Below are 20,805 nucleotides of genomic sequence, written 5' to 3'. Positions count from 1 at the left end.
GTGAGATTACTATATAAGTACCCTAAGATAGTGTAGATCTAAATTGTGAAAACCGTGATCCCCGGACTAATACTACGTACAGCTCCAAAATATGTTCAAAGTTTAACATAGACCTATATAATGGGAAAATGTTTTAAACTCTTCTTTTTAAGAATTACAATGCTACAGTTTGTGAGATTACTATGCAATCATTCTAAGATAGTGCAGATTCTAAATTGTTTAAATCATTTTTTATTAAAAGAAGTATTCAAAAAAAAAAAAAAAGAAATTTCCATGATAAGTTTATCATAGTTAAATTATCTGGAAATACATGTGTATGTTTATCGACTAGTTTTTTGTTTTTTGGAATTTCGATCCCGACATCAATTACTCACATATCGGGATCCAAGTGATCGGGATCAAAGATCATAAATTCAAACAACTTCAAAAAGGTGTGGATCTTAGGTGGCATGGGATAGTTTCGAAGGAAAGACCCGTCAAAATTTTGAAATAAAGGGAGAACCTGGGGTTTGGCTGGTTATTTGAGGGGTATAAATTGCTAGAATATTTATTGCATTCAGGAGCTCATGTCAATTTCATTGATATATGACACTCTAATACTGGTAGCACTTTTCATCAGATATAGAATGAAGTTGCGAAACTGTGGCCAACATTTTCACTTTCGGTTTTGTGCTTGAAAAGTAGGGTGGGTTCAGAACACGAAATGTCACTCGAAAAGAAGGTGATTGACCCCCCATCAATTGGTGATTATTTGCATGGGTATACATTAAGCTACCAATCCTACGGTAGTTTATGGCAGTTGCTCGGGACTGGAGCGTGGTTCTGGACCCGTGAAAATGTGAAAAAGGGCCATTTTTCAGAAAATTTTGAGACCGTTCCTGGCTATTCTTTATAGTGCTATATGTAAGTTGTACTTGTTTTATTCTGAAATAATTCAAAATTCTCGAGAGTCGGGACCATGTGTCCCCTGCATGCAAACCAATTTTAGCAAATTTAAAAATCCACTGAAAAATTAAATCTCATATATGAGCACTATCTGCCTCACATTCCCTCGACCAAAAAAACTATTCTCTGCCACCTTAGTTTTTACAAAGTTTTGATTCACAAACACACAGTTAGGAAAGATAAAGGAACAAAAGATAAAAAATGGTTATGGAAAAAAAGTAGGAATCATTGATAGGCTTTATCAACTATATATAGACTTTCCATGTTTTTTTAGTTTAGTCTATAAGACAGATGATCGATGAGAATGCAAAATCTAAGATGCCCAATGTCCTCATCACACCTGCAATATTTTTATTTGATGAATCGATGAAGAAGCTTTTAATGATTGAAATACAATAACAGATGCCAATATCATCTTTAATTATTTAACAAATATTTTTCAATTTTTTCAGTGAAATGGGATTTTTTTTTTTTACTGCAAATGGGTATTTTAGAGCTTTTAATTCAGTCTCATTTGATGTGTAAAATAACTATGAATAAAAACATGCCAAAAATAAAACTGTTTCTTCTTTTTATGTATTGTTTAATATATGGCAAAATCTTGAAATATAAGAGTTTTACAATATTTATTCAGAGTTCACTTCATAATAATCCCTTTCGAAATAAAATGATACAAGGACTATTGTTCAGGTGAGCGATTTGTGGCCCATGGGCCTCTTGTTGCAGGTGCCCTCTGATGATTATATCTTAGTTACTACTGGTCCTAACTTCACCAAACTTGTATGGATGGTGCATCTTATGATTCTGATGCACCTGACAAGCTTGAATGCTGAATCTGAGCAATAGGTTTCAGATGCTGGAGGAGGTTAAGGTTTTAAGAGCTGGTTAAATAACGTTTTTGAAACAGGTGCCCTCTGATGATGATATCTTAGTTATTACTTGTCCTTACTTCACCAGACTTCCATGGATGGTGTGTCTTATGATACTGATGCACCTGATAGGCTTGAATGCTGAGTCTGGTTTCGGATGCTGGATAAAGTTAAGTTTTTTGGAACAGGTCACATGTTTAATAGATGATAGTACTATTTCAAACTTGCATAGTTGATTTAACTGTAATATGAATGAATCGCAGAGGTAGCTTCAGATGCAGAGCTTGATCTCCATTATCAAGGATGCTAAAAAATAAATCTTAGTTATTACAGGTCCTAACTTCACCAAACTTGAATGGATGGTGTGTCTTATGATACAGATGCACATGAAAGGCATGGATGCTGAATCTGAGCCATAGGTTGCGGATGCTGGAGGAAGTTAAGGTTTTAATTGCTAGTGCCCTCTGAGGATGATATCTTAGTTATTACTGGTCCAAACTTTACCAAACTTGCATGGATGATGCGTTTTATGATACCAATGCACCTGATGGGCTTGAATGCTGAATCTGAGCCATAGGTTTTGGATGCTGGATGAGGTTTAGTTTTTTGGAACAGGTCACATGTTTTTTAGATGATAGCTTGCATAGTTGATTTAACTTTATTATAAATTAAACGCAGAGGTTGCTTCAGATGCAGAGCCTGATCTCCATTATCAAGGATGCTAAAGAAATCTCCTACCTCACTCAAACCAGCTCGATAGATAGATTTGTTTGTTGATAAATGATATAACATGATTCCTATGATATAGTATTGTATGATATGAAACAATATTGTTTGATATGATACAATATGATATCATATGTTATACTATAAAAAGTTATACGATACTATATGATATTGTATCAATTTTTTTGATATTTTATGATATGATATTGTATCATGATATTGTTATGTATAGTATTGTATAATATTAAATTGTATTTTTAATTTATTATTTTTTCACATGATACAATTACATAAGATATTGCAAAATATTATATTGTATCCTATGTAACAATATTGTATATTCTATTATATTGTATCATACAATATTGTATAATATGATATTGGTTTCAGTAATATAGAATTATATCACATGAAATTGTATTATATGATATTGTAATATTATATAATATTGTATCATATGATATTGTATGATATGATATTGGTTTATATGATATATTATCAAATCACATGAAATTGCATGATATGATATTGTACTATAAATGATTGTGTCATATGATACAATATACATGTATAATATAATAATGTATTTTATAATATTTAACTTTATCACATAATATGGTATCATTTGATAAGATACAATGTTGGAATCAAATTATATTGTATTATATGATATAATATCATATAATGTATGATCAAATATGTTTCAATGTCATTCAATACAATATCATACTATATTATACAATATAATATCATGTTGCAATGTTATGATGTATTAATTTATGTAATATGATATTGTAATATAATACTATATTGTATTATATTTTATGATATTGTATTATGTGATCAAATACAATATGGTATAACACAATACAATGTCATATCATACGTTACAATATCATATCTCATTATTGTTTATTATGGTATTTTATTGTATTATATGATATATATTAAAAATATGACATGATGCAATATTTAATTTTATATCATTGTATTGATTAACATATGAACATATGATTATCATAAAAAAATTTATCAGATGATATACGATATTTTGTCAAAACAGAATCCATGAATATCCAAGATCATAAAGTATGATTTTCATATAAAATGATAAAGGTGGTCTTATGAAGGTGATGTCTCTTAAGGGTGATGCTCCGCCTCGGTGAGCTTAGTAATCTGTGATTACCTATGTTTATTTACAATGAAGAGTAAAAAAAATTAAAGTATAAGCAATGAATTCAATATTTATTTGTTTTATACGATATGAAATGGTTTGGGGCAGTTTACGCTTTATAAACTGCAAAATAATAAATGTACATGTATATATCAACCAAATTAGTTTATATTTTTCATCCTGCTCCTGTAAAAATCCAGCCATGCAGTTGGGTTTTATTTCAATTTTAAAGAAAAGGTTAAGTGGCTTTATAAACCGCAAAATGATAAATGTACTTTATATATCAACCATTTTAAACATGTTAAGAAACATGAGAAGGTAATTAAGAAAAAAATCGGACACAATATGTACAAAAATGAACCCAAAAATATTTTTTAAAATATTAAGCATTGTATCATAAATGTGTATACATGTATATGATGTTAAATCCAGTGCTTGCGTGGGATATCATCAAATACTGGTGTGTAACAGTTGATGGTCTCTTTACAGGTTCTCTGTGTCTGACTGTTGACTGATAGGTTATACCAGTCTGTAGTATGTAACAGTTGATGGTCTCTTTACAGGTTCCCAGGCTGTGTCTGGCTGTGCTGTGTACTGAGAGGTCAAAGAGAGAATATATGTGGTATAGTATTCATGTAATATCACCATGTTCATGTAGCTATACTCTGTATTTTTAGGTCACCTGAGTCACTCAGGAGACCCATTGCTATCTCACGTTTGTCGTCGTGTGTCATTCATAGACATTATAGTTTTCATCTTTTAATGGGTATGAGGGCAGTAGTCATTGTGTTAGTCCTGGGGTAAGAACTGTTGCCTGAGAGCATAGGCCGAGGTCCACATCAATTTCTTACCCAGGAACTGAGAGAATAACTTTTGCCCACAATCCCATTAGATCATTGATGTGTTAGATGAGGAGAAACATAACCTTGTGGTAATGTCAGGGCTGGGGTATTGTCCAATTATCTGCCCGGGGGACAGTCAAAAATCAACCAGGGTTAAGGCCACTTTTAAAGGGAATAGCAAAGCATGGGCCTTAAGCCAGGAATTAACATGTATACGTTGGTGGATTCCCATTTTGCACACATTTGATGATTAGGTGTGAATTGTATTTTGATAGCAAGTACAAAATGTTCTCTACATGGGGTAATGACACAACTGAGAGAGAGAGAGAGAGAGAGAGAGAGAGGAGAGAGAGAGAGAGAGAGAGAGAGAGAGAGAGAGAGAGAGAGAGATCTAAAGAGAAATATTACATATACAGGTTTAGTAGAAAAATTCAAGGGGAAATTTTAAGCAAAGAAAGAGAGAGAGAGAGAGAGAGAGAGGAGAGAGAGAGATAAAATCTAAGAAGTAATATTACATGTACATGTTCAGTAGAGAAAAAGCAAAGAAAGTATGAGAGAGAGAGAGAGAGAGAGAGAGAGAGAGAGAGAGAGATCTAATGAGTAATATTACATGTACATGTTCGGTAGGGAAAAAGCAAAGAAAGTATGAGAGAGAGAGAGAGAGAGAGAGAGAGAGAGAGAGATTAAATCTAAAAAGTAATATTACATGTACATGTTCAGTAGAGATAAAGCAAAGAAAGTATGAGAGAGAGAGAGAGGAGAGAGAGAGATCTAATGAGTAATATTACATAGTTCTTTTAATCATCCAGCTCTTTCCCTCTTGTATATGTTTATTGAATGTTTTATGTTCATTGAATGTTGTATGTCAACAGTCTTCATGTTGTCCCTTGAGGGCCCTTAATTGGTTAATAAAGAAATTGAAATTGAATTGTTCAGTAGAGAAAAAGCAAAGAAAGTATGAGAGAGAGATAGAAAGAGAAGAGGGAGAGAGAGAAGAACATAGTACCTGTTTGACAGAACAAAACTAAGAGAGAAGAGAGGGAGTAAGATATAAAGAGTAATATTACATATACAGGTTTAGTACAGAAAATCAAGAACAAATTGTAAGCAGAGAAAGTCTGTGTGTGTGCACCTGTGTATGTGAGAGAGAGAGAAGGAGAGAGAATTAACATACCCGGTAGATGCAAAGTACATGTTTGAGAGTAAGCAGTATTTGATATAGTAAATGTAGATTTTTACGAGCTTGAAAAAGGTTAAGAAATAAATTAAGAAAAAAATCAGACACTATATATACATAAATAAAAAAGATATGGATCAACATATTAAACATTGTATCATTTAAATGTGTATATTATTAAATCCCGCACTTGCTCGGGATATCATCAAGTACTAGAATGTAACAGTTGATGGTCTCTTTACAGGTTCCCAGGCTGTGTCTGACTGAGAGGTCAAAGAGAGAATATATGTGGTATAGTATTCATGTAATATCACCATGTTCATGTAGCTATACTCTGTATTATTAGGTCACCTGAGTCACTCAGGAGACCCGTTGCTATCTCACGTTTGTCGTCGTGTGTCATTCATAGACATTTTACATGTAGTATACATCTTTTAAATGGGTATGAGGGCAGTGGTCATTGTGTTAGTACTGGGATAAGAACTGTTTCTCGAGAGCATAGGCCGAGGTCAACATCAACTTCTTACCCAGGAACTGACAATTTAACTATTGCCCACATTCCCATTTGATGATTAATGTATTAGACGAGGAGAAACATATCCTTATGGTAATGTCAGGGCTGGGGTATAGTTCAATTATCTGCCCGGGGACAGTCAAAAATCAACCAGTGTTAAGGGAATAGCAAAGCATGGGACATAACTGGCATGGGACATAGAGAGAGAGAGAGAGAGAGAGAGAGAGAGAGAGAGAGAGAGAGAGAGAGAGAGACTACAATAGAATCAGACAAATCTTTGTGTCAGCCCTCATTTATATAACCAAGTTATGGTGATCTGTGTGTGGAGAGAGAGAAAGAGAGAGAGAGAGAGAGCGATTGATTACATGTCCAAGAGAAATAGAAAGATGCATGTTTAACAGAGTTAGTCAGAGAGAGAAGGCAAATCTTGTGTCAGCCCCCATTTCTATAACTAAGTTATGGTGATGTGTGTGTGGAGAGAGAGAGAGAGAGAGAGAGACTATATGTCTGAGGGAATAAGTAAGATGCACATCTTTACATATATAAGAGTAAGGAGAGAGAGAGGGTTTAGCAGTGAAAGTGTATAGCATTGAATGATTTATTTTTGACGTCTGCCATTAGCAGACAAATTGAATAACGTGCGTTAGCGTGTTATGACAATTTGTCTGCTCATCTGACGGCAGTTATTGACATGACGACATCAAAACTAAATCATTCAATGCTTATATTTACATTCCCTTACTGATGAAATCAATTGTTTACTTAAATAAATCAATATAAATTGCAGATCACGAAGGGAGTAAATTAGTAACAGCAAGAATAGCTGTTATATAAAACCAGTTTAAACTGGTTATCACATAGACTGTTGAGTTGAGATCGACGAGCATGAAAATATAATCCATGAAAAATAACTCTTGAAATTTTGCTTTTAACTATAAAGTCATCTTTTTTGTTGAATGATTAAAAAACATGGTGTTTTGACAACATTCATGAAATAAATTTTTTTAACCGATAACATAGAAATCTTTGTTTGAGAACTACTTATGTAAATTACATGTAAATTCATACGCAGTGATTAGGTGTTGCATTTAGAGGCATTTAAAGATAATACATTTTAATGGAAAAACACAGTAGAATGTAAATATTGAGGGATAGAGAGAACAGATGGAAAGCAAAAGAACATATTTATCAGGAAATGATAAGAGACAGCGGCTTTGAGAAAGAATGAGAGATAAGAAGTACTTATTTAGCTGTAAAATTTGAGATAGAGAGAAAGAGAGAGAGATTACATGTCTAAGAGAAATAGAAAGATGCATATGTTTAACAGAGAGTAACTCAGAGAGATAGAGAGAGAGAGAGAGTGAGAGAGAGAGAGAGAGAGAGATTACATCTTTGACAGTAAGATATATATTTAGTACATGTACATGTTTAATGGAGTTTGTCTGAAAAACAGAAACAGAGAGCAAAAATAAACGTTTAGAAGAGAAATCCGAGGAGATACAGAAAAAGCATTTGTTTGAAAAAAGTCTGAGAGAAAGGAGGAATAAGATCTATAGAGCAATTGTACATGAGAGAGAGAAAGAGAGAGAGAGCAAGAGTGCATGTTTAATATTAAAATTATGAGAAACAGAGATTGAGAGAAAGAAATAGAAAGAGCAGGAATACATGTTAGGTAAATTGAGAGAGTATATTACTAAATACCCGGTAATTGAATTGAACTAAATTGAGAGGTATACTCTACATCTTATTTTTTCTCTCTCTGACTTTCTCTGCTAGATAATCATATAGTACACATTTACTCAATTATGTACACATCCAAGAGAGAGAAACAGAGAGAAAGAAATGTAGGGATAAAGAGAGGGAGAGAGGGAGAGAGAGAGAGAGAGAGAGAGAGAGAGAGAGAGAGCACCTCTTTCTCACTCAGCAATCTTATGTTGTATTTTTCTACTGGTTGAGTGTCTCTATAATCAGAACCAGAATGATGAACCGTCAATTACATTAGTAGATAGGAAAAATATATTATTTCTTAAATAAAAACATCTGCTTTAAACTTAAATATTTCTTATATCATTTGACATTGAATATATAAAACAATGATAATTCTAAAACTCTTTTATTTTCATTCAACAGGTTATGATCCAGACCGCCCACATCATGGACACAGCAAGCTCCCAATACACCACAGCAAGCTCCCAATACACCACAGCAAGCTCCCCGTACAAAGTACATCAATGTTCTAAGTGTCCGGGGGACACAGCGTACCATTGTGTATCGTGTCCATGTGATCTGTGTCCCCAGTGTAAAGAGAACCATGTAAAAGATCTCCAAACAATAGACCATGATGTTGTGTCACACCGTGATAAAATCAACTACATCCCAACACAAGAGATCTGTGTGAGACATCCTAGCCATGTTTATACAAAGTACTGTGAACCCTGTCAAGTTCCTGCCTGTAATAATTGCCAAACACATAGAAAACACACTCAGATAGATGTTAAAACAGGTTATAAAACAAAGCGACAACAACACAGAGGAACCATTCACACCATCAGGAGTGAGGCTCTCTTTTACAGACCTGTTCTCCTGACAGGAATCAAAGCTGATGTCAAAACCTGTCATACAGAATTCTCCCCCCTTCAATCAGAGATGTTAACAAAGGCCCCGAAACTGAAGAATCTCATTGACAAAGTGGTATATGATCTATTGAACAATGTGTTATGTTACTTTGATTTCAAACACAGATGTAAAAAACAAAAGATAAAAATGATCAGACATATTGTCAGACTAAGGAGATATGAACACAGATATGTACAGCCAGCATTCACATTCAGTGCGCTACAATTCCTCTCATTCACAAAGACAGCCCTCCGTAAAAACATAAAGACAGCCCTCCCCCAGATACATCTTACACTCCACACCAGCCAGCTCTCCATGACCGAGTCACTCAACAAGGAGGATGTGATGGAGTCACTGAGTGCAATCCAAATCACAGAGAGAGGAAACCGACGCGTAGGAAACCAGTGTCTGCTGAAACTGACGTCTGGTGCTGAGCTCCATCAATCTCTCACAGTGACAGGTGTTGGTCGTTGTTATCACATTTCCTGTGTGACATCAGACCGGGTCTGGGTCAGTGATTGGAACAATCTCATGTTGACAGACACAACAGGTGTCCCTCTGCATCGTGTGGAGGATTCATGTAGTGGTTTAGGATTACACACAGTGAACAGTGAGAGTGAACTGATTTATATAGATAGGAATTTTAACATCAACAAACTGTCAAAGGATATGAAAACAGCCACCACATTTATAGAGAGAACAGACTATACATGGAGACCACGGTGTGTGTACTGGTCCCCGTCCACTGGGGATCTACTGGTCGGGATGTATAACGATGATACAGAGACAGGCAAGGTAACCCGGTACAACCAGAGTGGACAACACGCACAAACCATACAGTACCACAACACAGGACGGCGACTGTATAGAGAACCTATCTATATAACAGAGAACAACAATGGGGATGTCGTGGTGTCTGACTATATGTCTGGTGTTGTAGTGGTGACAGAGCGTGGAGGAAGACATCGTTTCTCCTACACAGGACATCCATCAGGATCAGGACTATTCCCATGTGGAATCTGTACTGACGCGCTGTCACACATCCTGGTGTGTGATGTTATAACCAACACAGTACAGATGATAAATAAGGACGGTCAGTTCCTGTCACATCTACTGACAGATTCACAAGAGATGGGTATACCATTGAGCCTGAGTTATGATGTCAACACTCACCGTCTCTGGGTCGGATCATGGGACAACAACAAGGTGTGTGTCTACAGGTATATCACCAGACAGGACGCTCTGACAGGTAAGTCTGAGTCATTATCATTCACATTAATTAGATATAGATAACTAAGACACACAGTCCGTGTTAATTATCAGTCAATAAGATACATGTAAGACATGTTTATCTGTGTGATTGTTTGTCAATATAAACAACTCATTGTTACAGGGTTAGCTGTATCTACCAGTCATTGGGATTCAGTGTTTATCTGAAATATACAGAAATTAGATACATTATTTCATTAATTAAATGTACAGTTACATGTCATTGTATTTAGTGAATAAAAATAGCAGGTTGTTGTATTTAATTATGAAATATATAGAGTGACTCATGTATTTGTAATCAGTTATTTTGTGACATGTTAATATTGACTTAATTTAATTAATTAGATAAATATTAATGAAAATGTCATGGTAATCAGTTTAAAGTGTTAATTTGTAGATGTAGCTCTATCATTACATATACTGTATGTATTAATTAACAGCTAATTAATGACATGTTGTAGATGAACACAGACCCCGTCCTGATGGAGACACCCGATACACGACACATCCTCACAACCCAACTCATCAACTTAACGAAGGTAAAACTCACTGACGCATGTATTTGTTGTTTTGTCACATGTTTATTGACCTAATTTAATTAATTAGACAAATATTAAAGCAAGTGTCATGTTAATCAGGTTAAAGTTTTAATTTGTAGATGTTGCTCTATCATTACATATAATGTATGGAATTAATTAATTAACAGCTAATTAATGACTTGTTGTAGATGAACACAGACCCCGTCCTGATGAGGACGTCATGTCCAGCTCAACACCAGCCGTATAATGGAGATAGCTGGGATATTGACAGGTTGTAAATGTTTCTGTACAAATCTAGTCTGCTCTCAAAACCACACATGTTGTTTGTCACTTTGTTCAACATCTGCAGCTGAAATTGAGCTGTGTATAATTCACATGGACTGTAATACTGACTCCTGTTTATTTCACACTTTGTGATCATCCAAACATGGCTGTCTGTTGCTGAGTGAGAAACATCATGTTATACAAGTTTTATTTTCTGAATGTGGAATATTATAAAAGAGATATCCACATGAAGTCTATAATATTAAACTAAACAATTAAACATTGTAAATGTCAGATCATTATCAATTCCAAAATGTATCTTTGTTTTGCTAATTGTGCCATTATTATACCCCATGTAATGGAATTGTTAGAGAATAATGATTTCAACCTATCCGTCTGTCAGTCCTGGTTTTTAAGCAAAACTCATATTAAACAGCTGCACAGAATTTTATGAAACTTTTAAGGTATTTAGGACACAATGTGTGGATGTGCTAATTATTAGGAAGTTCTGATTCATTTATCTGTCTGGGAATTTTAGCCCCATTGAACTTTAATTTTGGCCATATGTTGAATTTAGCAATGATTTTTTTGTAAGCGTGACTCTTCTCAAACAGCTGTATTGAATTTCGTAAAACTGTGTAGGTAGTTAGAGGCACAATGTGTTGATTTGCAGGTTTCTAGGAAATTTAATTACAATGTTTTGTCTTGAATTGTTTAACCATTAGAATTAATTAGTATATTGTTGTTGTTTAAGACAAATGATTAGATATGTGCATAATTGCAGAAAGTTTTGATCTGATGATGTTTTGCTAGTAATGCCCTTTATCATTTTTAGTTTACCTGAGCTGAAAGCTCAAGTGAGCTTTTCTGTTCATATTTTGTCTGTCGTTTGTCTGTCCGTCTGTTTGTCTGTCTGTCTGTCCTCTGTAAACTTTTCACATTTTCAACATCATCTCCAAAACTAATTTGCAAATTTCAACCAAACTTGACACAAAGCACCCTTAGGCAGAGGGGATTCAAAGTTGTGAAAATTAAGCAACATGCCCTTTTTTAAGGTGAGATAATTAGAAAATATTTAAAAAATTTAAAGAAATTTTCAAAAATCTTCTTCTCAAGAACCATTTGGCCGGGAAAGTTGAAACTTATGTGAAAGCATCCTCAGGTAGTGTAGATTCAAAGTATTGACAATCTTGACCCCTGGGGGTAAGGTGGGCCACAATAGGGGGTGGGGGTAATTTTTTTTTACATATGAATATATAGAATAGATCTTTAAAAATCATCTTCTCAGAAACTAATCAGCCAGGAAAGCTGAAACTTGTGTGGAATCATCCTCAAGTAGTGTAGATTCAAAGTTGAGAAAACCATGACCCAGGGGTAGGATTGGGCCACAATGGGAGGTCGAACCTTAACATAGGTATATTTAGAGTCAATCTTTAAAAATAAAAATCTTCTTTTCAAAAACTAATAAGCCAGGAAAGCTGAAATTTTTGTGGAAGCAACCTCAAGTAGTGTAGATTCAAAGTTGTAAAAATCTAGACCCCCCCCCCCCCTCCGGGGTGGGGTGCGGCCACAATTAAGTCAATGGAGGGGTCAAATTTTTACATATGAATATACATATGTAGAGTAGATCTTTAAAAATCTTCTCAGAAACCATTCAATCAGGAAAGATGAAACATAAGTAAAATCATCCTCTAGTTGTGTAGAGTCAAAGTTGTGAAAATCATGACACTGGTGTGTAGGGGGGGGGGGGGCACAAAGGGGGAGGGGGGTCCAACTCAAGTTTGTTCAAATCATGATCCCCTGAGTTAAGATGAGGTGACAATTTAGGGTCGAACTTTTACAATATATACATGTATATAGTAAAATTTTTAAAATCTTCTTTATAGAAACTAATCAGCAGGAAAAGACTCCTCAGGTAAAGTAGATTCAAGTTTGTTCACATCATGACCCCCGGGGTTAAGGTGGGGAAACAATTTGGGGGGTGGAATTACATTTTTACATAGAAATATATTGGAAAAAATCTTTAAAAATCTTCTTTTTTAAAATCATATGCCAGGAAAGCTGAAACTTGTGTGGAATCATCCTCAAGTAGTGTAAATTCAAAATTGAGAAAACCATGACCTCGGGGTAGGACCTTAACATAGGTATATTTTTTCTTTAAAACCACATGCCTAGAAAAGCTGTTACTTTAACGAAAGCAACCTTAGATAATGTAGATTCAAACTTGTTCAAATCCAAATCTAAGGAGTAGGGTGGGGCTACATTGGGGATCCAATTTACAAAGGAAAACATTTTAATTGTTCACAAGTATTCACAAAAGCTGAAATGTTAAGATATGTATATATTTGCTTATATGCAATCATTTTGACATAGTGCTGATTCTTTAAAATAGTTTAGACTTTGGCCCCTGATTGAACTATTCTGGACTATTCCTGGGCCTTACAAGGGGTTCACAGTTTGATGTAGGTTTATATCCTGTATTCCTGTATATAAACAATTGTGTAGGATCCTTTTGGGAACTACAATGGTCAACATGTGATATGACTATAATATCCTCCTCTTAGAAAATGGACTAATGATATTAAACATTAGAATATCCAATAGGGGGAAAGTGGATTTTTATTTATACAGGATCAACAAGTATTATACTCCATTGTCCAGATAGTTTGTATTATGACACCATTAGGCTGATTTTATCATACCTTATGTTCCTTCGGTGAGCGATGTGGCCCATGGGTCTCTTGTTTTTGTATTTAAGGTTGTATGGGATATCTGTCGATATTAATATGGATTAAAGTACTATATAATTGAAAAATTTTCACTGGTTTAGAATTTTCAAATTTTACAATATTTAACCAAAAAATAGCTTTTAGAAATATTTGAAAAGGTGAAAAATTGTAAAACCCCCAGCGGGATTCGAACTCATGACTTACAGGTTCATAGTAAACCCTCTTACCCACTGTGCTACGGAGTTAGGTGATCAATTGTGGAAAGAAACTACTTATATAATTACACTTTTTTTATTGTTTATTTTGATAAACAATACGTCACAACATGGAAGTATCCCATACCACCTTAATGCATACTCTGCCATTCATGATGTGTGACATTGTCAAGTAATGGGAGAACGTGGGGTATTTGAGCTTGCTCACTTTTCCTTTCCTTTAATACAGTTATAAACTAATTTATTTTTGTATCTTGCAGACAAGCTGCTTTTTTAAAACGCCCTCAGGCCAGTTCAAGGGGAGACAGTAGAAAACCTGCCGGGATTACCCATAATTCCAATGAGTTACAGAAGTCAAGTAATTACCCGACATCAATGGACTTTGTGTTCTGTGTACGTGAACTTTATATAAATTATGCATCATCAATGGATTCTGTTTTTCTGTGTGCGTGAACTTTGGATTCCATTTCTGTGTACATGGATTTAACAGTAATTTGTTATTCATCCTTTTTATTAATTCTATTTAGTATTAGTTTATTAAGTTGCCATTTTACAGTTGTACTATATGTGTGTTTTACATAATAAGCTCCTGAGATCTCTTATAAATCTCTGGTGTACGTTGGTGCTAGGACAGAGATATTCCTTAGAATTGTGACTAATGTGTGATGGATTTTTTTCAGTTTTGATTTGCACACAAGAAATTGATTAAAAAACACATGCAAAGGGGGATAACTCCAATTTGTATTCTTCAGTTTGAAATGAAAGAAAGTTATCCCCCTTCTACTAATGTTTTCTAGAGATATCTGTATTTTATGCTGTTGATCCCTGACATTTTTTTGTGGGAGAGTTTACTGAGTACAGTGGCGTCGAAAGCAAATTGAAAGTCGACGGGGGGGGGGGGGGGGGGGTTAGATTAATCAATCTTCGCAAGCCCAAAAAAACTAACTCCCAAAATACTAATGCAGGGGGGGGGGGGGGGGGGGCGGTATACCTATAGTTCCAAAAAAAGAGATCTTACTAACCAATAACCTATAACTCCAACTTCTCAATATATCCATCTTTTCAAGGTAAATTTAGGAACAATTATCTTTGCTGCGAAAAAAAAGTTGGGGGTGGGGGGGGTAAACCTGCTATGGCCTTATGGGTAGGCCTATCTTCGCAAACAAAAAGGTGTGGGAGGGGGCTATGGAGTATCAGTTAATATATTATTATTACAAAATGTCATGATGAGTGTGATCAGGGGGTGATCCCACATTCAAATTTGACCATACCTAAATACTGGATTCTATTGTAGTGAACATTTTTTAAAGTAGTTGTATGTCAATATACATGTATTATATATGTTCTAGTTTGTGATGGGGGGGGGGGGGTTGTTTAAATGGAAACAATGAACATTTTTTAAAGTAGTTGACTTTAATTTGTATGTCAGTATATTATATGTGTACAGCTGAATGGTACCTTAAATGATCTAAGTCCTGTATACTCACAATGTTATTACAAGTTACACCATGGGATAGTGGTGTAAGGCAAATGTTATATAGGCCATGTGGTTACTCCTTTGATGCAACTCTGTGTATTGGGTTTTTGATGCATTTTGTAAGAATATACCTATATGTGCACTAATGGTGGATTTAGCACATTTCTCCCTCATTTAACTGAGTTGCATTGATCAGGTAGATATAAAATTCATGTTTATGTAAATAGTTTTGGAGGAATATTGTGACCAAGTTTAAGTTTACTTATTTTTTTTTCTTTCTTTGTATTTACGCTTTCCATGAAATACATACTACTTATATACACATGATGTTTGGTGAGTCGTAGCAATCTGTAGATAGAACTCAATAAATGTGATATTTCTTTATAGTTTTGACTTTTTTTTCTTAGAAAGACACTACTGTTGTGTTTGGTACAGAAACGTAAAATATGATGCTGTTACTTTATATACAAGAACAAGGCAATTGATTATGGGGGTGAACAAAATCTAACCGACAAACCAATCTCCATTTGTATTCACTATAGTTAGATGTTAATGGAGACAAGTCAACAACAAATTACAAAATGAATTTTACATCCAAGTACTCAAAGTTGTTTTTAAGAATTTCGTTATAACTGATACGTTTAATTCTGAGTACTATGATAAAGACTGTTATTTTGATATCTGTCCTCAGCTTATAGTTGGTCGATAGTTGTAAATTCTGTAATAAAAATCTCTCAAAAATGCCTGTACAAACCTTAATACATGTATCTTCTTCCGGCAATCACACACTGATAGATGAACTGTTACTGCAATTCTATTTACTTTTAGTATAACATGATCGTGCAATAAATTATGTTATACTGAATGTCTTTTTTTTAAATTTTTAAGAAAATTTTACTGCTTTTATATAGGAATAACGTGAATTCTACAGCGAACCGTACGCGCATAATTTTCGCGCATGTAACATTTTTTAATGTTTCCCGTTGACAAGTGCGTTGCTAACGCTGAGGGTAAAAGTAAATATTATTAACTGCGTCTTAAGCAATCAGATTTCAGTATTTAACATGAAAGTATAACAATAAAAATTGTTACATGCGCGAAAATTATGCTCGTACGGTTCGCTGTAGAATTCACATTATTAAGGTCTTCCGTTTCCAACGGAAGACCTTGTACTGATTCTGTTGGAAATTCTTCATTATTAGGGTCTTCCGTTTCCAACGGAAGACCCTCTTGTTATTCTATTGTTAGGGTCTTCCGTTTTCAACGGAAGACCCTCTTGTTATTCTTCGGTTTCTTTTTATTATTAGGGTCTTCCGTTTCCAACGGAAGACCCTCTTGTTATTCTACGGTTTCTTTTTCTTTATTAGGGTCTTCCGTTTCCAACGGAAGACCCTCTTGTTTTTCTTCGGTTTCTTTTTATTATTATTTTATTTTTTATTTTTTTTCTGACTCCTTCTCGGCTTTATATCTCAAACAGTTTTCATCCGATTTCAATGAAATTTTCAGAGCTTTTGTAAAGTTACCGTGCCTAAAAGATGTTAAAGTTTCAGCATTTACGTCACTTCCGTTCAAATTTGGCGGCCATTTTTAAATTTAAAAAAAGTGATTTTGTCCGGAAGAAATCTCCGTAAACTTTAAAGATATCGCTTTGAAATTTATACTGATGATAGATGTATCAATTCTATAATGTACTGGGGGGTTTAAAATGTTGTTCATTAATTTTGCTCAAAACCGGAAGCAGTTCCAATTTTTGGAAATTTTCATTTTTTTGAACAAAATAAGACAATACATCAGTCTTATAAAACTTGCCATGGTGAATTCAAATCTGAAATCCGTTTGAAAATCGGACGATGCATTACAGAGATATCGGGGTTTAAAAATTGATTTTTCCGGAAATTTTGATTCCGCGTCCTTGGTTTAAAAAATAGCATAATGTTCAAAGTAAATTAATTCGTACCAAAAATAATTGTTAAGTCGTACTTGAACACATTCGGATTTTTTTTTGTTAAGTCGTACTTGAAATCGGAAAAGTTTTTGTTAAGTCGTACTTAAAATCATTCGTATTTTGTTAATTCGTACCAGGAATAATCTTTTAATTTTTTTTCATCTTTTTATTTTAATTACTCTTGTTGTTGGTTTTAGAGCTCTGCTTCTTACAGGAACTTCCAGCTTTACTTTCGACATTAACGGAAGACCCACTCGTTGCTTTGCAACGAGCTTTGCTCTAGTTATTCTTTTTTTTCTTTTTCTGACTTTTTTGGAGCGCTATTTCTCAAAAACTATACAACCGATATGCACAAAATTTTCAAGACTGATAAAGCATGATCGGTGCTACATATTATTAAATTTTCAAATGATGACGTCACTTCCGGTTTCAGATATTGACGATTTTGTAAATTTTTAAGGGTAATTTTGTCCACGCATCTCCTCCAAAACTAATCAAGATAGAAGCTTGAAATTTTCAGGGATTGTAGATGAATGTATGTAGATGTACCCCCATGCTTCAAATTATGAAAATTGCTCAAGGCCTCGAAGCTCGCCTGAACCTGAAAACTAACACTAAATTTTTTCACGAAATTTTCGCACATTTTCTGTAATATCTTTTGATGAATAAATATTTTGCTAATACATGTAATGCATAAGTTGTTTAATTTTGCAAGACCTTTAATTTGATATCAAGAAAAAGGGGCTGGCCCCTCAAATTAGGGGCCAATATGGCTCCAAAGTCTTCTTACAATAACTCTTTACTGAACAATATTTTGTTATTAATTATAGAAGCAAAAATGCTCAGTGTACAGCTGTTTATCTATTCAGTACAATACTTTAGTCATATGTTACGTAATTAGGGGTTTCAAGAGGCCAGAAGTTGAAAAATTTGATCATTAATATCAGAAAAAGGAGAAATATTTTGAATAGCACTGTAGAACAAAAGTTGTTTAAAATAATGTTTTCAACAATACGAAAACTAAAATTTTGTTGTTGGTGGCCCCGGTAAGGAGTTTAAGGGTCGGCCCCTAAAACACATTTATACAGATATCTTGAGAAAGGTTAACAATCCTAAACACTTGTTGAACAAAATATGTTTATATTTGCAAGACCTTTAATTTGATATCAAGAAAAGGGGCTGACCCCTCATATTAGGGGCCAAGGGGGCTCTAAAGTCTTTTTATAATAACTCTTTACTGAAAAATATTTTGATATTATTTTTAGAAGCAAAAATGCTCATTGTACAGCTGTTTATCTGTACAGTAACATATCTAAGCCACATGTAACGTAATTAGGGGTTTCAAGGGGCCAGAAGTTAAAAACTTTGATCATTCATATCTGAAAAAAGGACAAATATTTTGAAAAGCAATGTAGAACAAAAGTTGTTCAAAATAATGTTCTTAACAACATGATACCAAAAATGTTGTTGTTAGTGGCCCCGATAAGGGGTTAAAGGGTCAGCCCCTAAAACACAGTTGTTTAGATATCTCGATAGCGTTTTACAATTTGCAAACACTTGTAGAACAAAATATGTTTAAATTAGCGAGACCTTTTATTTGATATCAAGAAAAAGGGGCTGACCCCTCCAATTAGGGGCCAGAAGGGCTATTAAGTCTTTTTATTATAACTCTTTTCTCACCAATAATTTGATAATTATCATAAAGCAACAAAGAAGCTTTTTTGTGCTTAATTTTAAACTGAAATCCGTTTTAAAATCGGACGATACATTACAATAATATTGGGATTTAAAAATTGAGTTTTCCGGAAATTTTGATTCCACGTTCTTGGTTAAGAAAATAGCATTATGTTAAAGTAAAATTAACTCGTACCAAAAATAATTGTTAAGTCGTACTTGAACACATTCGGATTTTTTGTTAAGTCGTTCTTGAAATCAGAAAGGTTTTCGTTAATTCGTACTTAATACCATTCGGATTTTGTTAAGTCGTACCAGGAATAATTCGATTTTTTCATCTTTTTATTATTGTTACTCTTGTTATTGGTTTAAGAGCACTGCTTCTTACAGGAACTTCCAGCTTTACTTCCGACATGAACGGAAGACCCACTCGTTGCTTTGCAACGAGCTTTGCTCTAGTTATTATTATTATTCTTTTTCTTTTCTTCTGACTCCTTTTTTGCCTCATAACTCAAAAGGTTTTTAACCGATTTTGATGAAATTTTCAGAGATTGTTGCAAATTGGCGTCCCTCAAAAATGTTAAAGTTTTAAATAGAACGTCACCCCCGTTTTGACGTGACGTCATTTTTAAAAATTTCAAAAAGTCATTTTGTCCCGGACTTTTCTCAAAAATGCTTTAAGATAGAGGATTGAAATTTTCAATGGTTATGATTTGATCGATTTACCTCTGTAATAAGGCCGGAAATGAAAATCTGTCACTTCCGGTCGAAACCGGAAGTGAAACAAATTTTTCGAAAAAATGAATTTTCTGATCAAATCAAAAATGAATATGTGTTTTATAGAGCTTATCAAGCTGAATCTAACACTGAAAGCCGTTTTAAAATCGGACGATGCATTACAGAGATATCGGGGTTTAAAAATTGATTTTTCCGGAAATTTTTATTCTGCGTTCTTGGTTTAAAAAATAGCGAAATGTTCAAAGTAAAATTAACTCGTACCAAAAATAATTGTTAAGTCGTACTTGAACAATTCGGATTTTTTTTGTTAAGTCGTTCTTGAAATCGGAAAGGTATTTGTTAAGTCGTACTTAAAATCATTCGGATTTTGTTAAGTCGTACCAGGAATAATTCGATTTTTTCATCTTTTTATTTTTGTTACTCTTGTTAATGGTTTAAGAGCTCTGCTTCTTACAGGAACTTCCAGCTTTACTTCCGACATTAACGGAAGACCCACTCGTTGCTTTGCAACGAGCTTTGCTCTAGTTATTCTTTTTTTTCTTCTAGACGTTTTTTAAAACTCAAATATCTTGCTTGTTTGTTGTCCTATAAAGTTCAAATTTTCAGAGCTTATTTGTAGTTACTATTTCTCAATATCTAATGAAAATCGTTGAAATCGACACTTCCGGTACCGAGTTATTCCCCTTTTTCCCAAAAATATAGGCATTCTTGTGCACGCAAAGGCTCTGAAACCGCTCACAGCATGTGTTACAAAGTCACAAATCTTAAAAATAGAGAGTTTGAACGTTGTCCTCCGAGTTTTGTTTTTACAATTTTCCTCCTTTAAAGTTTCAAAAAATTAATTTGAATTTGTGTTTCAAAAAATGCTGATTTTTGGGTGTGTTTTTGTTATGTAGCTCTTTAGTTTAAAATTTTCTCTAAACACATATAGAACAAAATATCTGCAAAATATCAAGGGCTTTCACCTGACACCATTGAAAAAGGGTTGGCCCCTTAAATTAGGGGTCTAGAGCCCTTAAAAGACTTCGCTTTATAACTCAAAAATGGTTAATATTTCGCTATAGCTGTCGATAGAAAAGTTGTTCATTATTG

The 20,805-nt window shown here is 34.2% G+C and overlaps 1 protein-coding gene and 1 long non-coding RNA gene across 4 annotated transcripts in view; one reads left to right on the top strand and one right to left on the bottom strand.

Annotated features, from left to right (window-relative positions):
- LOC136272936 (uncharacterized) overlaps positions 1-20,805 on the bottom strand; it is a 160,346-nt gene that overhangs the window by 13,366 nt on the left and 126,175 nt on the right. The window lies entirely within an intron of this gene.
- LOC136269689 (uncharacterized) overlaps positions 1-20,805 on the top strand; it is a 96,310-nt gene that overhangs the window by 2,855 nt on the left and 72,650 nt on the right. The window contains exons 2-7 of one of the 3 annotated variants that reach the window (XM_066076035.1): positions 4,278-4,336; positions 5,978-6,024; positions 8,378-10,112; positions 10,594-10,671; positions 10,860-10,942; positions 14,140-14,386. In XM_066076035.1, coding sequence (XP_065932107.1) covers positions 8,381-10,112; positions 10,594-10,671; positions 10,860-10,918 — 1,869 coding nt within the window. In that variant the 5' untranslated portion in view covers positions 4,278-4,336; positions 5,978-6,024; positions 8,378-8,380 and the 3' untranslated portion in view covers positions 10,919-10,942; positions 14,140-14,386. Of the gene's footprint in view, positions 1-4,277; positions 4,337-5,977; positions 6,025-8,377; positions 10,113-10,593; positions 10,672-10,859; positions 10,943-14,139; positions 14,387-20,805 lie in introns of those variants that run through there. The other 2 variants (XM_066076039.1, XM_066076043.1) reach the window with 2 other exon arrangements.

This window comes from Magallana gigas, chromosome 1 (genome assembly GCF_963853765.1).
Source record: "Magallana gigas chromosome 1, xbMagGiga1.1, whole genome shotgun sequence".
NCBI lineage: Eukaryota > Metazoa > Mollusca > Bivalvia > Ostreida > Ostreidae > Magallana > Magallana gigas.
The sequence above is the reverse complement of the archived record's forward strand: the minus strand, read 5'-3'. Positions and strand labels throughout refer to the sequence as shown.